We start from the raw sequence: 14853 nt of genomic DNA, 5'->3' as shown, positions 1-14853 counted from the left end.
GGCTGGCTGTTTAAAATACCACCTTATTCTTGTAAATATTTTAAATAATACATGTATCCCCCTTAAACAGACGTATACTGATTACTATTTCTTTTTAGTAATTTCTTGCTAAATATGCTAGTTCATAAGAAAATAGAGTTACCCAGCCACTCGCGAATCCTTAAACTACTGTGAGGCCTTTATTTTGAAAAACACGTTTCCAGCTTCACGATAGAAAAAAAGTCATGACATAGCGCTTGCTGGCGTGATTGTTGACTTCTAGAGGTTTTTATAGTTTGACGCGAGTCACCACAGCTGAGCTTTTATTCTCTTAATAGTGAATCAAAAAGTTATCTTTGAAGGTGAGTGTGAATTTATTTATTTCACGCCTCCACCAGAGAACATCCTTCCTACATAATTTACACACGTTGTGTCACTTACATAGATGGCATGCTTTCATATTTGTCTACGAACGCGGTGAAAAATATTGTGAAAATGCAAATGGGAAAATACTAGTCCATTGACTCCTTTCATAAATCAAGTAGTTTGATATTTTATAGTTATAGTTTTATTACATTTAAACAGCTGTCAGGTGTTAAACTCTTAAATAACGTTACAGTACTTACATCAAGCTCATCGTTTGAAACTGAAACTGAATTATTGTATGGTAACGTTAGGCAGCTGTAAACAGCAAAGCTCCGCCTTCTTTTGATTTGATTGGTTTACTTAACTTAGTCATGTTGACTGTGACCACCTGATATATTTTTATCTTTAAAAGTTTGTCATTTTAACAATAATAATTAGCGGCAGATTATCTGTACATCTGCTCATTTGTATAAATGTTAGGTAGATTTGTTAGAAATTGTTGTCTGTTACTGATTACATGATGTAAATTGTAGTTCGTAACATAATCTGATTTATTCATTTAAGGTAATGTAGTCCGACTATTTTTAGATTGTTTGCTTCTTTTTTAATATCAAGCTTCATGTACCATATATATACTGTAAAAACTTAGCAGAAAGACAAATGATTAAAAAAAATTACTTCAAAAACATGTATAAATCAGGATTTTTTCAAATTGTACTGCAGTAAAATTGTGACTTGATAAAAATATTAATTAATTAATAATTATAAAATCTTCAATCTTAAAAAAAAATGTAAAAAGGAAATAATTTTTGGTTGCGTTTGTTTGACATCTTGGGTTATTTTGGGGACGTTTGAGAATCCCAGCATAACATGAACAAGCAATAATAAACATGACAGCTAATATGATATTAAATGCCCCAAATTTTTCAGGTTTTTAATATTTTTGTGCAGATTTAATTATTTCTCTCATACATGTTTAAATAGCTTGAGAGTTGTTTTTACATGATCGTTTGTTATGACTTTTTGAAGTGAAAATTAAAAAGAGAAAAAAATGTAGAAATTAATAGAAAATTTACTGCCATCGTGTAAATAATATGTAATCATATAATTCATTAACAGTAACTGTAATCCGATTATAAGTTTTTCAATTAAATGTTATTAGAAATACTTATTGTTTTAAATCTAATTTCATATAGTCAGATACACAACACTGTGAGTAACGATGTGTGTATGTGTACACGATTTACAGTCATGTGTTTGAGTAACACTTATTTTTGTTTTGTAACCTCTGATAAAATTTTTTACAAATTTAAAATAAAAAATGTCATTTAGAACTTCTTTTGCATCAAAATTTTTAAATATTCCATGTTTAAGCTGTTTGTATTCATATTTAGACAGCGCAATACCAATCTTTTAGCTTCAGAAGAGTTAAGAAAAGAATATGTGGTGGAATAACCCTGATTTCAAATTCCCAGGTCTCAATTATTTCTATAGCTGTATATATATTTTAATTGCTGATTTATGTAGCCATGTTCCAGTTTTGTATTACAATGAATCACTAAATAGTTGCATTTATAAACTTAATTTATTAACTTAATTAGTATTATTCTCTTTTTTTTTGCAGTTATACTGTAATCTTTCCAAGCAAAATGCCGCCACATGTTGATGATGTAATGAAACTGTGTTGTGAACTCTCCGCGAATCAACAAGTGAAAACAGCAGTGAAGCAGTCTGGAAAAGGAGCAGCAGCCGCTGGTGGTCTCGCCTTTGCAGGAGGTTTAATAGGTGGTCCTCTCGGCATCGCAGTGGGCAAGTTCATTCATGTTCTTTAGGTGTCAGTCGCATTAATAGTACACTATCGATGAAATGTTTGGGATCACTTTGATGTATACATGCCTTCTCTGCTCACCAAGGCTGCTCTTACTTAAAGGTGCAGCAGGTGATTGTCTTCAGAATTGTCTTTTTTGTTGTGCTGCTTGAAAGTATCTTCATATTCCAATAGTACTGATTAAAGTAAATGATCTAAATGTATTTATATGCATTTTTATATTCTGGGTAAGGCATAAAACTGATAAAATGTTCATCCAATTAAGTATTGTTGGGCTGATAATTCCCATAATTCTGACAAGTAGCCCAAACTCTCTGTCAACGATTTGTACAACTGCGCAACTCTGTTTATGCAGGTCCGCCATTTGCGCGTACACATGCACCACGGTCACGTTGACACGAATGACAGTGGTAAAAACAAATGTGTTGTTCAGCCACTGAAATCTTCCAGCGAAAGATTGATGGGACTATTTTCAGTTTCACAAGGGACCTTTTACAGCATTGTTAATGTAGATTTTTATTTAGTTTAACAACAATACATAAGTATAGCGTCTAGCCTGCTGAGGCGAAGTTGCTTTTATATTCACATTGGTTCATTTTTGATCACGTTACTTTAAATATTCAGTCTGAACTAGCATGTAAGTATGGCTTAGTAATAAGTGTAATTCCTGTTCCTCGCCGGCCAACCACTAAGCATACAGTAGTTGCTTTAGGACAAAGCATATGAGAGAGTGAGACCAGCCATCCTTGCATGCATGTAATATTGCGCATTATGACAAGTTTTGCTTGATAACTACACAACTGAAAACATGCTAGATACAATACAGCTTTTCGTTGGGAAATGTAGTATTATAAAGTACTATAAAGTCTTCTAACCTGCAAACGGCATGATCTAGTCTAGTGGGTCTCTGTTAACTTAAATGTGTGCGTTCATGATATCAGGAGGTGTGGCTTTGGACAGCAGAGGAGGGACTGTGTTTTAAACATATTATGCTAACCGGTTAGCATTTAGGCAGATCACCTACTTCACCTTCAATCAAAAAGACAGTAAAACATTATAAATTGTATTTTCACAATATATTTGATTATCAACACATGCAAAACCACTGTTTGAATGTTGCTTTGAATAGAATAAAATTATTAAAAACACTAATGACACATTAAATAAAACATTCACAAAGCTGAAAAACACTACCATATTATCTCAAATAAATGATGTTGTTTTGAACTTAAAAAATGAGAAGTGTAAAAGAAAAATATTTTCAACTTAATTATAAGAATCAAGACTATAAAATGATTATTTTTTGGTCATGTGATTTAGAGTAAGCTTTCTGAAAATTCAGCTTTAAATCACAGGAATAAATTACATTTGAAAGAATATTTAATAAGAAAACAGCCATTTTGTCATAATATTTCAAAGGTGGCTCAATGATTAGCCTCACAGCAAGAAGGTTGCTGGTTCGAGTCCCGGTTTTGCATGTTCTCCTTGTGTTAGCGTGGGTTTCCTTTGGGTGCTCCAGTTTCCCCCACAGTCCAAAGACATGCGCTATAGGTGAATTGGATGAACTAAATTGGCCGTAGTGTATGTGTGAATGAGTGTTTTCTCAGTACTGGGTTGCAGCTGAAAGGGCATCCGCTGCACAAAACACATGACGGAATTGGCGGTTCATTCCGCTGTGGTGACCTCAGAAATACAGACTAATTAAAATGAACGAATTAATTTCAAACTTAACAACATTTTTGATCAAACACGTGTAGCCTTGCTAAGCAGAATAGGCTCCTTTTAACCTTTATCTTTACTCTTTTAGCATTACATTTATTCATTTGTTTTTTGCCAGATCCTTTTTAAAAACATAAAAAACCAATCCGGTTGTGCACGAGATTCAGTTTTCTCTAATGGCACTTTTCTCTTTTTAAGGTGGAGCTGTCGGAGGTCTTCTTGGATGCTGGATGACGAGCGGCCAGTTTAAACCTCTTCCTCAAGTCATCATGGAACTGACCCCAGACCAGCAGGCCAGACTTTACGAGGATGTCGTGGCAATCTTAGGCTCGATAACATGGACCGATGTTGCACAACTGACAGCCCTCGTAATGGGAAACGCCAGCCTTCAGCAGCAAGTGACCGCAGCTCTCCTCAGCTACATTCACAAGGAACTTCAAGCTGAAGTACATTACATTGACTGACCAAAACAAACATTTTAATAACATTTCAAACCATTTAATCATGTGTCATACGGGTCGCTTGACTGAACGCTTGAGTGCTGTAGATGAAACTGGCTTATCAAAACTTCATTTGGTACATTTCAATCTGACAACTGCTGTATATCCTTTGAAATAATGTCATAATGTGTGCGTGTGTTTTCAGAACACTTCAGAAGGTATAATGTAGATTACAATCACTGCCTTTTAATTTTTTCCCCTCATTTTGAAGCTCATTTTTATAAAGATTTGCACCTGCAGAGAAGAGCCTTAAACATATTGTTGGTTGCTTTGAAATATATATTTAATAATAGATGGGATTGGCCAGATATGTTGAAACCATGCATCATATGGGTTGTTTGAATACCGTAGTTTAAACTGGCATAAACACTTTAGTCTGTTACTTGAAATAATTTCTTGGCATACATAATGTGTTGTTTACTTTCAGAACACTTTTGAAGCTTGTTCATTATGAAACATGTGAATGATGGCCTGTTCTTGAACCGATGCCTTTTAAAAAATTATTTAAATAAACATTTTATTTAAATATACTTTTAATTTGTTACCAAGATTTGATTCCTGTTCGTGCCACACATGTCGGTTGGTTTAAAATATAGATTTATTTATTGTTATATATAGCCACACACATTAAAAGCATGTAGAAAATAGCATATTTTTATAAGGAACAGGAAAAGCATTTATCTGCTCCAAAATACTATAAATTACTGTTTTATTGTATTTTGGAGCAGATAAATGCAACTTGGGTGAAAAATATAAAGCAGACAGAGCAAATATAATAATAATAATATTATTATAAGTATATAATAATATGATAAGTATATTATTATTATTTCCCCAGTACTGGGTTGCAGCTGGAAGGGCATTCGCTGCGTAAAACATATGCCAGACTAGTTGGCGGTTCATTCCGCTGTAGTGACCCCTAATAAATAAGGTACTAAGCCGCAGAAATGAATGAATGAATAATTTATTATGTCAAGAGTCTGAGCCATAGCAACAGCCTTAAAAAAGTGAGCCTGTCCAGCCAAACACCGCCTCCAGTCATTTAAAGGTGTCTGCAAATTGATTGAATAGAAAGAGCAAATAAAACAGAATTATTTAGAACATTAGTGCTAAAATGCATTTTCGCGGTATTTGTTGAAATATTTACATTTCTTCTGAGAAATATCATCATTTTGAACAGGCAGTGCGAGGGAGTCACAAAAAAATGTAAACAGTAGTGACGAGACGGTGAACTCGTTTAGGCGAATCGGTTCACTTAAACAGTCTTGATGAACCGGTCATCCAAATCTTCTCAGTTCACTCATCATATCTAACGAATTGTTCAAACGAAAACCAGTTCATTTCAAAAGATTCGACTCGCAAACAGAAAGGAGTGAATTGGACGTATATTACTGGTCGGCATCTGCAAGATGGTCACCTAAAAATCCAACATGAGATTTTTTCGCCGGAAAATAGCGATTATAGTTATTTTGGCCTATGCAATATTTTCGCTTTACGCAGCCTATAATGTGTTTTTCAGTAAGAGGGTGATTTCTCGCGTTCACCGTGTGGTGAAAAAGGGCTCCGTGATTATCGGTAAGAGAATGAATCATGTCCAGTGTAGTCTAATTGGTTTGTAAGTGAGTATACAGTATAGCATAGTAGCTACACATGTGATAAAATTATGTACAATTGTTTCAGAAACGGGAAAAGCAGGAGAGGAAGAATGGAACCCATGGGAGGAGGATGAACGCGCTCATTCTGTAATTGTGCAGAAGCGGAGAGATGCTTTCAGATCATACCGAGATCAGGCTGCTAAAAACAGGCCGAAGCCAAATAAAGTTCAGATCTGGGGCAAAGCAGCCATAGGCAAGTCAAGTATATATCTGATGCTTTCTGAGATACTTAGTTACAGTACATGCTTTGTTTTGAATCTCTTTGTGCATTAGTTCACGAATCATGCTCCATGTTCACATTTTCCCAGGACTTTATTTGTGGGAACATATTTTAGAAGGGTCTCTCAACCCACCGGACAAATCCAGCCAATGGAGAGAAGGAGAGATGCAGTCTGGGAAGATTCATTTCAGGTATGCATTGTTTTGCTATGCATAGTTTTATTCAGCAAGGGTACTGTCAGGGGCAGATTTATTGTCGCAGATGTAATAATTACATTTAAATAAAAAATGTATGCCCTCACTGTACAAAATATTAGAGAAAACGATGTTATATATAATTTTTAAGTATAATTTAAACTTCTAGGTGTTTATTTGGGGACCCTTAGATTTGGGACCCTAAGCGGCCGCTTAACTTGCTTATAGGTTAAATCTGCCCCTGGATACTGTAGTACAGTAATGAACCCATATCAGATTTGAGATGATACATCATAAATATCTTCCTTTCTATGTATACAGTATGCGAATATATATATATATATATTTTTATATATATATATATATATATATATATATATATATATATATATATATATATATATATATATATATATATATCTGTAATTAACCTTAATGTCATTTGACCTTTTTAAGGTTTGTAAATAAATACTCGTGGTCATTTTTTAAAGACAAAACTTACATTTTCTGTGGTCCAAAATTTATGACAGATTTTATATAAAATTTATATAATTGAGAAAAAAAGACTTTTTTTTTCTTTTTGCACATTTATAGATTAACTTCATTGATGGTCATTTATATTTAAATAAAACTGAATAAAAATGCAGGGTAATGTTATCTTCTGAGAACTTCCTGACCCCAGAGATATACATGCTGTATATACAGATTAATGAAAGTTTAATGGTATGTGTTTTCTACTTTTTGTCTTTTTAGTGAAGTAAAATCACTGTCCATTGAGACAACAGATATTATATATTCTTACTGTATTATACTTAAGTAAAGTTTTTTACTTAAAGGGGTCATCCACAATGTATTTTTAAGGCTTGGTTGTGTTTATAAGATGCAAAGCAATGTGTGCTCATGCTTCATTTGTAGAAAATCATGTTATTTTTTCATATATCTTTGATCATATACTGCTTCTCAGCTAACATGAAAACGACTGTCATATTTCCTAGTTCCTCTGAAAGGCCCGCCTTCAAGAGGCTCTGATTGGTCAGCTAACATAATGTGCTGTGATTTACGGATGGCTCCACGTCACCACATCACGCCCCTATAAGCACGTGCTTTTGCGCTGTGTAAACAGTCCAGTCAGAGCAACTGTTAGCAGCCTGAATCAGACAGAAAAATGAAAAGCACACCAGGCACACCTCCTGCTCTCTAAAATAAAATCTGACAAGTGTCTTTCACATATATTCGAATTAGAAACATGTGTAAGTAATATGAAACGTCATATCTTTTGCGAGTTTGTTGTTTGAGATGTAGAACGCACGGAAAGCAGCTGCATAGAGAGACGCTGCAGTGCTGGTGATGACTGTGGGTGTTTACAGCGGTTTGACTGATAAATATGAATTTGTAGCTAAATTGTTAGCGATGCCAAACATCATTTCCTGTTCTTTATATGCTTGTTTACGTCATCGCTACAACATACTGTTAATGCTAGAAACTGTGTGTAATAGATCAATTTTAACAAAAAAAAAATACTTACAGGTTGTGACTTACAATCCACAGCTTTGTCAGTTGGAGGAGTTTTAGCCGAATCCAGCACTGAACTGGGTGGAATTCTGGAAGTTCCCCTTGTCAAATGCTAGATATATATATATTTTATAAATCTTTGGAACATAATTAAAATTGAATTGTAAGCACTTCTCTCTTTGTGTCATGTCTTTTGGAAGCCTAAATACTGAAACAGAAGAAGCTCTGTGGAAATAGCAGCATTTACATGGCATTTTAGCTTTCTCTGCTGTAACATTACAGCGTCTTTGGCCACGCCCCATTGCTGCGCAGGGTGTGTGTGCATGGTGTATGCGTGTAACCTGAAGCGTTTGTGATCTCACCTACCCTGATGTATTTTTTTGTAGTTTCTAAACTTTGTTTGCTGTAGGCTTTGCTAAGCTAACTCTGTAAAAGCCATTGAACTTTGGGCGTATTATAGTCAGAGATGTTGTTTATGTTCACACAGCTACATTACACATCAACTAAAGTTTAAAATATGATATCGTAGTGGACCACCCCTTTAAATATTTTGATGTATATCATTATTTTCTATTGTCCAAAAACACTGCAAACCAAAATCTCTTTAATCGACTGAGGTAAACTTTCGCACATTTTGGACTTATAATATAATCCCTAATAATATAATTTCAGAAAAGTAATCATTGCAAATTCTAAACCAGGAAATCATATTAGTAGCCAATGACTATCAAAGCACAACATTGTTCACAGCTAATTAAATAGTGCTAATGTTGTTTTGAAGTCAAACTTGCATGTGATTTCAGAACGAATATTCAAAGTAGCGTGATAAACAATATAGAGACTGTCTCACAATTTCCAAACGAATGTGCGGATATAAAACCAACTTTACCTCAATCTGTAACCGCCTCTGTCCTCAGTTTCTACACTGGTCCTGCAGTGGTCCAAGGGCATGTTCCTCCTGACACAGACAGTGTGGTGTTGGTTTTGAATGGCCGCGAGCAGCAGAAGATCTCCTACTCCGTCCAGTGGCTGCAGCACGTCCAGAGTCTGATTCAGGCCCGCACCATCTCTCGGGTCGCTGTCGTCCTATTGGGCAACGAGCAGTGCAATAACAACTGGATCAGTCCTTACCTGAAGAGAAATGGCGGGTTTGTGAACCTGCTCTTTCTGGTGTATGACAGTCCTTGGGTCAATGATAAAGACATATTCCAGTGGCCTCTGGGCGTTGCCACGTAAGCTTTATTTACATTTTTTTGACAAGACAATGTTTTCTGCTCAATACCTTTGGGAAATTGTGAAATAATATTGCAGTTTAAAATAACAGTTTTTCTTATTGAGTATATCATTTATTTCTGTGATTAAAAGGCCGAAGAAGCTTTCTGATTTTAGCAGTGTTCATATTTTTGTGGAAACTGCAATGCAGTGCCATTCAAAAATATATTTACATTTATTCATCAAGGACACATTAAATTGTTCAGGATAATGTAAAAAAAAAAACATTATTTTGAATAAATTTATTCATTTTCTTTTCGGCTTAGCCCCTTTATTAATCTGGGGTCGCCACAGTGAAATGAACTGCCAACTTATCCAGCATATGTTTTCTGCAGTGGATGCCCTTCCAGCTGCAACCCATCACTGGGAAACACCCATACACACTCATACGCTACGGACAATTTAGCTTACCCAATTCACCTGTACCGCATGTCTTTGGACTCTGGGGAAAAAGGAGCACCTGGAGGAAACCCACACGAACACGGCGAGAACATGCAAACTCTACACAGAAATGCCAACTGACCCAGCCGAGGCTTGAACCAGCAACCTTCTTGCTGTGAGGCGACAGTTCTACCCACTGTGCCACCAGGCTGCCCTATTTAATACAGTTTTTCTAAGTAATGCTTTATTTTTTTCTTTCTTTAAAAAAATTATTTTGTCTATAAGAATCCGTGTTAATGATTAATTACCAGTAGTAATTCATGATAACAGAACAGCAAATCCCCATTTTAAAATGATTTCTGATGGATCGCGTGACCCTGAAGCGTTGCTAATAATTTATCTTTGAGTCACAGAAATGAAATAAAGTTTACACTATATTCAATAAGACGGCGGTTCATTAAAATTGTAATAATATTTCACAATTTTACTTTTTTTTCTGTATTTTCTATTTTAAAAATGGAAATGGAAATGGAATTTCTATTTAAAAATTTGGTTGGGCAAAATAGTCTTAAAATCATACCGATTCCAAATCTTTGACTAGTCATGTAGTTAAAGTCTGCATGAACCAGAAGCTGTGATATTTATTTAATTTTTTTGATATTGTTCCTAGAGGAATTTAATATTAAATGAGAAAACCGTGGGCGTGGCTTGTTTTTTTTTACTGCAAGCTTATTGGATGTAGTAATGTAGGCATTTCATTCAGAAAGATGAGGAAAAGGGTTTTAGAAGAGTTATTACAATCAACAGACTCCTCCTGTTTGTTGTCAAAATTGACAGTTGGAGGGGGCGTGGTTAAGTATGTTAGCCACGCCCAGGGTAACACTTTATTTTGATGGTCCAATTGAGTATTAGTACACTGTCTGCTTAATATCTGTTGATACAGACATTTAACTGATTCTAAGAAACTCTGCAAGTACGTCAACACACTAACCCTAACTTAAACCTAACAGTCTATTTATAATCTAATGAGAATTAGTTGGCATGTAGATGCAATGTAACTTAAATTCAACAAACGGACCAACAAAGTAAAGTGTGACCACGCCCAGTACCTCAGACATATGTAATCTGAGAATTTAACTGAAAAAATAGAAGTGCATTTTGAGATTTCAATTAAAGATTACAAGGGCAAACAGTTTTTTTCTTAATGACATGCACAAATGAATTGTTCAATACAAAACTAGCAATGTGAGAGAACTAAATCAGTATGGTTAGATTTGATTTAACTTGTCTTTAAATCTGTTATTTTAATGGTTTACAATGTGCTTTTGCTTCTCAGATACAGGCATTTCCCAGTAGTCACACTTAGCAGTCAGATGGTAAAAAAGGACAGACCATACCTGTGCAACTTTCTTGGCACCATCTACAAAAACTCCTCCAGGGAAAACCTGATGAACTTCCTCAAGCAGAACAACATGGAGAAAGACTGCCTCATGCATGCTAGAGAGAAGTATGTGTTTCTGGAAGTAATGTCTAATATTTCAGACATCGGATTTTAAAGTTGTTCATTTATGTATACGTTTAAAGTTGCTAATGTCTTGATAAAACTAAACTTACTACTGTACTACTCGGTAGTTTAGGGTCAGAAAGGTTTTTAATTTTTTATAAAATAAAAAAGACTTTATTTAGGGGTAACACTGGCTCAGTGATTAGCACTGTCGCCTCACAGCAAGAACGCTGGCCTGTGCAGATGAAAAGAGAGAGAGACACGCGCACACACACACACCTGTGAACACAACAATAGAAAATAATTTAAGAACGATATTACTGATTTAAGAGATATTACTGAGAAGTTGCGAGTTCATTTTACTTACAAAGACACATTTAAAGTGACACATTAAAAATAACATGACATTTTGAAATGGAAAAACTTAATTAACTTAAATTCTGCTAGATTTATTATTATATATTTTTTAAATTATTGATCTTTTTTTTTCGCCCACTATAAAAGGACAGTGTACCTTAATCAACTCTCCAGAATGTAAATTATGTAAATGAAGGATGTAAATGCCAAATTAGTCTCTGGCTAGTTTTAATTACTAGTCCCTTTGCCAGATGTCACAGGCCTAAAAACCAACAAAATAAATATACACACTCATTCACACACATACACTACGGACAATTTAGCTTACCCAATTCACCTATAGCACATGTCTTTAGACTTGTGGGGGAAACGGGAGCTCGAACCAGCGACCTTCTTGCTGTGAGGTGATCGTGCTACCCACTGCGCCACCATGACACCCTATATTATATTATATTGTATTATATTATATTATATTATTCATTCACTTTCTTTTCAGTTTAGTCCCTTTATTAATCAGGGGTCGCCACAGCGGAATGAACCGTCAACTTATCCAGCACATGTTTTACACAGCGGATGCCATACTAGTATATTATATTATATTATATTATATTATATTATATTATATTATATTATATTATATTATATTATATTATATTATATTATATTATATTATTCATTTTCTTTTGGGTTTAGTCCCTTTATTAATCAGGGGTCGCCACAGCGGAATGAACCGTCAACTTATCCAGCATATGTTTTACACAGCGGATGCCATACCAGTATATTATATTATATTATATTATATTATATTATATTATATTATATTATATTATATTATATTATATTATATTATATTATAAAAATACATTTATTAAATGCATATATTACATTCTCTATTAGATTTTGGTATTAAATTCCATTTATGATATGCTCTTCAATCTTAAATAATATTTAATGGAACAGAGCTAGCATAAACTAAGGCTGAACAGCTTTATGGTTGTTATCTAATGTTAACAAAAGTAAATAAATACAGTAATAAATGTACTGCTCATTGTCAAAGTTAGTTGATGACTACATATTTTACTTAAATTTTACTTGCATAAATATTTTTTAAGATTCTAGTATTCAGCTTAAATTGCAATTTAAAGACTTAATTAGCTTAACTAGGCCTACCTAGTTAGGGTAATTAGGCAAGTCATTGAATAACAGTGGTTTGTTCTGTAGACTACTGAAGAAAAATGTTGCTTAAGGGGGCTAATAATATTGACCTTAAAATGGTTTTAAAAAAATTAAAAACTGCTTTTATTCTAGCCGAAATAAGAAAAAATAGTATAGCAAACACTGAAAATTTCCTTGCTCTGTTAAACATTATTTGGGAAATATTTGAAAGAAAAAAATTACAGGAGGGTTAATAATTCTGACTTCAACTGTAAATACTCTTAAAAGTCTTCTTGCACTTTTTGTGATCAGGTGGCTTCCACAAGAGACGTCAGACACCTCCAGACAGTACCAGATGGCACTAGCTCAGAGTGACCTGACTCTTTGTCCGGTGGGAGTGAACAGCGAGTGCTACCGCATCTATGAAGCCTGTGCGTATGGCTCCATGCCCGTGGTGGAGGACGTCCTGACTCCGGGAGCCTGCGCTGTTGGGAACCGGTCCCCGCTGCGGCTGCTTAAAGATGCTGGAGCTCCCTTCATCTTCCTGAAGGACTGGAAGGAGTTGCCGGTTATCCTGGAGAGAGAGAGAGTGATGAGCCAGAAGGAGAAAACGGAGAGGAGAATGAGACTGCTGGAGTGGTACAGCAGCTTTCGGCAGCAGATGAAAGACAAATTCACTGAGGTTTTGGAGGAGAACTTCTTCAAAATCACATAGGAGTAGGTGGGAGAATGTTAAAGGGGTAGTTCAGATGAAAACGATGAGTTTGTTTTAATTTATTCATCCTCAAGACAGCAAGATTAAGGGATTTGTCAATTTTTAGGTTGAATCAAATTAATTTTGTAAGTCATTTCATATTCCATTTGATTAAATTGACTTGAAACGTTAAGGTAAATCTTGTGTGAGGCATGACGATGTTTTTGTGTTGCCCATCAACTGAATTTTTTTTTAAGTTACAAGGGATTTGACTTGATGTTTAAAGTCAGTTGACTAATGATAATGTTAATTTGATTCAACGTAAACATTTAAAGTAGCAGAATTTTTTAATAATGACTTTATTCCTTCAGTGCACTTTAAAATATGAACCATTGAATCATCTTTAAAAAATAACTTGTTACACATAAAACAGTTGTTTTCAACTTACTTACTGAAAACCATAATGAATTAAAGCAAAACTCAATTTTTTAAATCCATTCAGCCAATCTCATGGTCTCACAAGAGCACTTTTAGCTTAGCTTAGCATAGGTCATTAAATCAGATTAGACCATTAGCATCGCACTAAAAAATGAATAGAGAGTGCCTGTAAATAATCCCCACCTGTGCAAACAAGTGGTCAAGTTGGTTCTATTAGTTAGCCAATTTTCAAGTGCTTCATAATATCATTGCGCCTGCTGCAGTCATGGTACACAATAAAGTTCCCTGATTATTACGCTGGAATAAGAGCATTATTATGCTGGAAAGAGAGTTCTTAACTATATCAGCCAAGAAAACAGCAACGTTTCATTTTCCTTTAGTACACACTATAACTACAAAAAACTACAAAAGGATTTGTTCATTATTGAGCTAGATGCTAATGGTCTTATCCGTATCCGTATCCGTATCCGGATCTATGTGTAACAAGTTGAAGTAATTGTTTCCATTTAAAAAAATAAAATAAAATAGGTGCAGAGCATAAAAATATATCTTTAGGTGAAATTGTGATTCATAAATGCTATTCAATGACTACTGCTACTTCGAGAGTCAAGAAACATGCAGGCAAAACAAGATTAATGCTCATGGTTATTGATGATACTTTGAGCTCTTATGAAGTGGAATGATCTGTCTGTGCAAGAAACAACATAATTTTACAGAATTATTAATCTGCAGCTTTAACAAAGGGTCCTGAGAGTCTGGATTACAAGGACCTGAGAGTGAGTAAATGTAGGTGAACTAACCCTTTAAAAACAGAGAAAAGCACATGGGTTTTGAATGACATGAGGGTGAGTAAATGAGGGCGGAGTTAGAATTTTCAGGTGAACTGTTCTTTTAATATACTGTGGAAGTCAGAATTATTAGTCTTTCTGAATTATTAGCACCACTGTTCATTTTTTCCCCAATTTTTATTTAATGGAGAGATTTTTTTCAACACATTTCTAATCATTCTATTAGTTTTAATAACTCATCTCTAATAACTGATTTATTTTATCTTTGCCATGATGACAGTAAATAATATT

At 34.6% G+C, this 14853-nt stretch overlaps 2 protein-coding genes across 2 annotated transcripts; both read left to right on the top strand.

The window, feature by feature from the left end:
- The first annotated feature begins 208 nt into the window (after positions 1-208).
- On the top strand, positions 209-4902 carry zgc:112052 (protein C19orf12 homolog). The gene is made up of 3 exons (XM_056478389.1): positions 209-341; positions 1970-2154; positions 4091-4902. Exons 2-3 carry the CDS (start codon positions 1995-1997, stop codon positions 4354-4356), a joined length of 426 nt encoding a protein of 141 aa, XP_056334364.1. The 5' UTR covers positions 209-341; positions 1970-1994; the 3' UTR covers positions 4357-4902.
- Positions 4903-5762: 860 nt separating this feature from the next.
- Positions 5763-14469, top strand: rxylt1 (ribitol xylosyltransferase 1). The gene is made up of 6 exons (XM_056478279.1): positions 5763-5967; positions 6073-6240; positions 6356-6458; positions 8891-9205; positions 10963-11133; positions 12955-14469. Exons 1-6 carry the CDS (start codon positions 5823-5825, stop codon positions 13355-13357), a joined length of 1305 nt encoding a protein of 434 aa, XP_056334254.1. The 5' UTR covers positions 5763-5822; the 3' UTR covers positions 13358-14469.
- The last annotated feature ends 384 nt before the right edge of the window (positions 14470-14853 follow it).

The sequence above is a fragment of the Danio aesculapii genome, chromosome 18, assembly GCF_903798145.1.
Source record: "Danio aesculapii chromosome 18, fDanAes4.1, whole genome shotgun sequence".
Classification (NCBI taxonomy): domain Eukaryota; kingdom Metazoa; phylum Chordata; class Actinopteri; order Cypriniformes; family Danionidae; genus Danio; species Danio aesculapii.
This window is presented reverse-complemented; position numbering and strand designations above follow the sequence as displayed.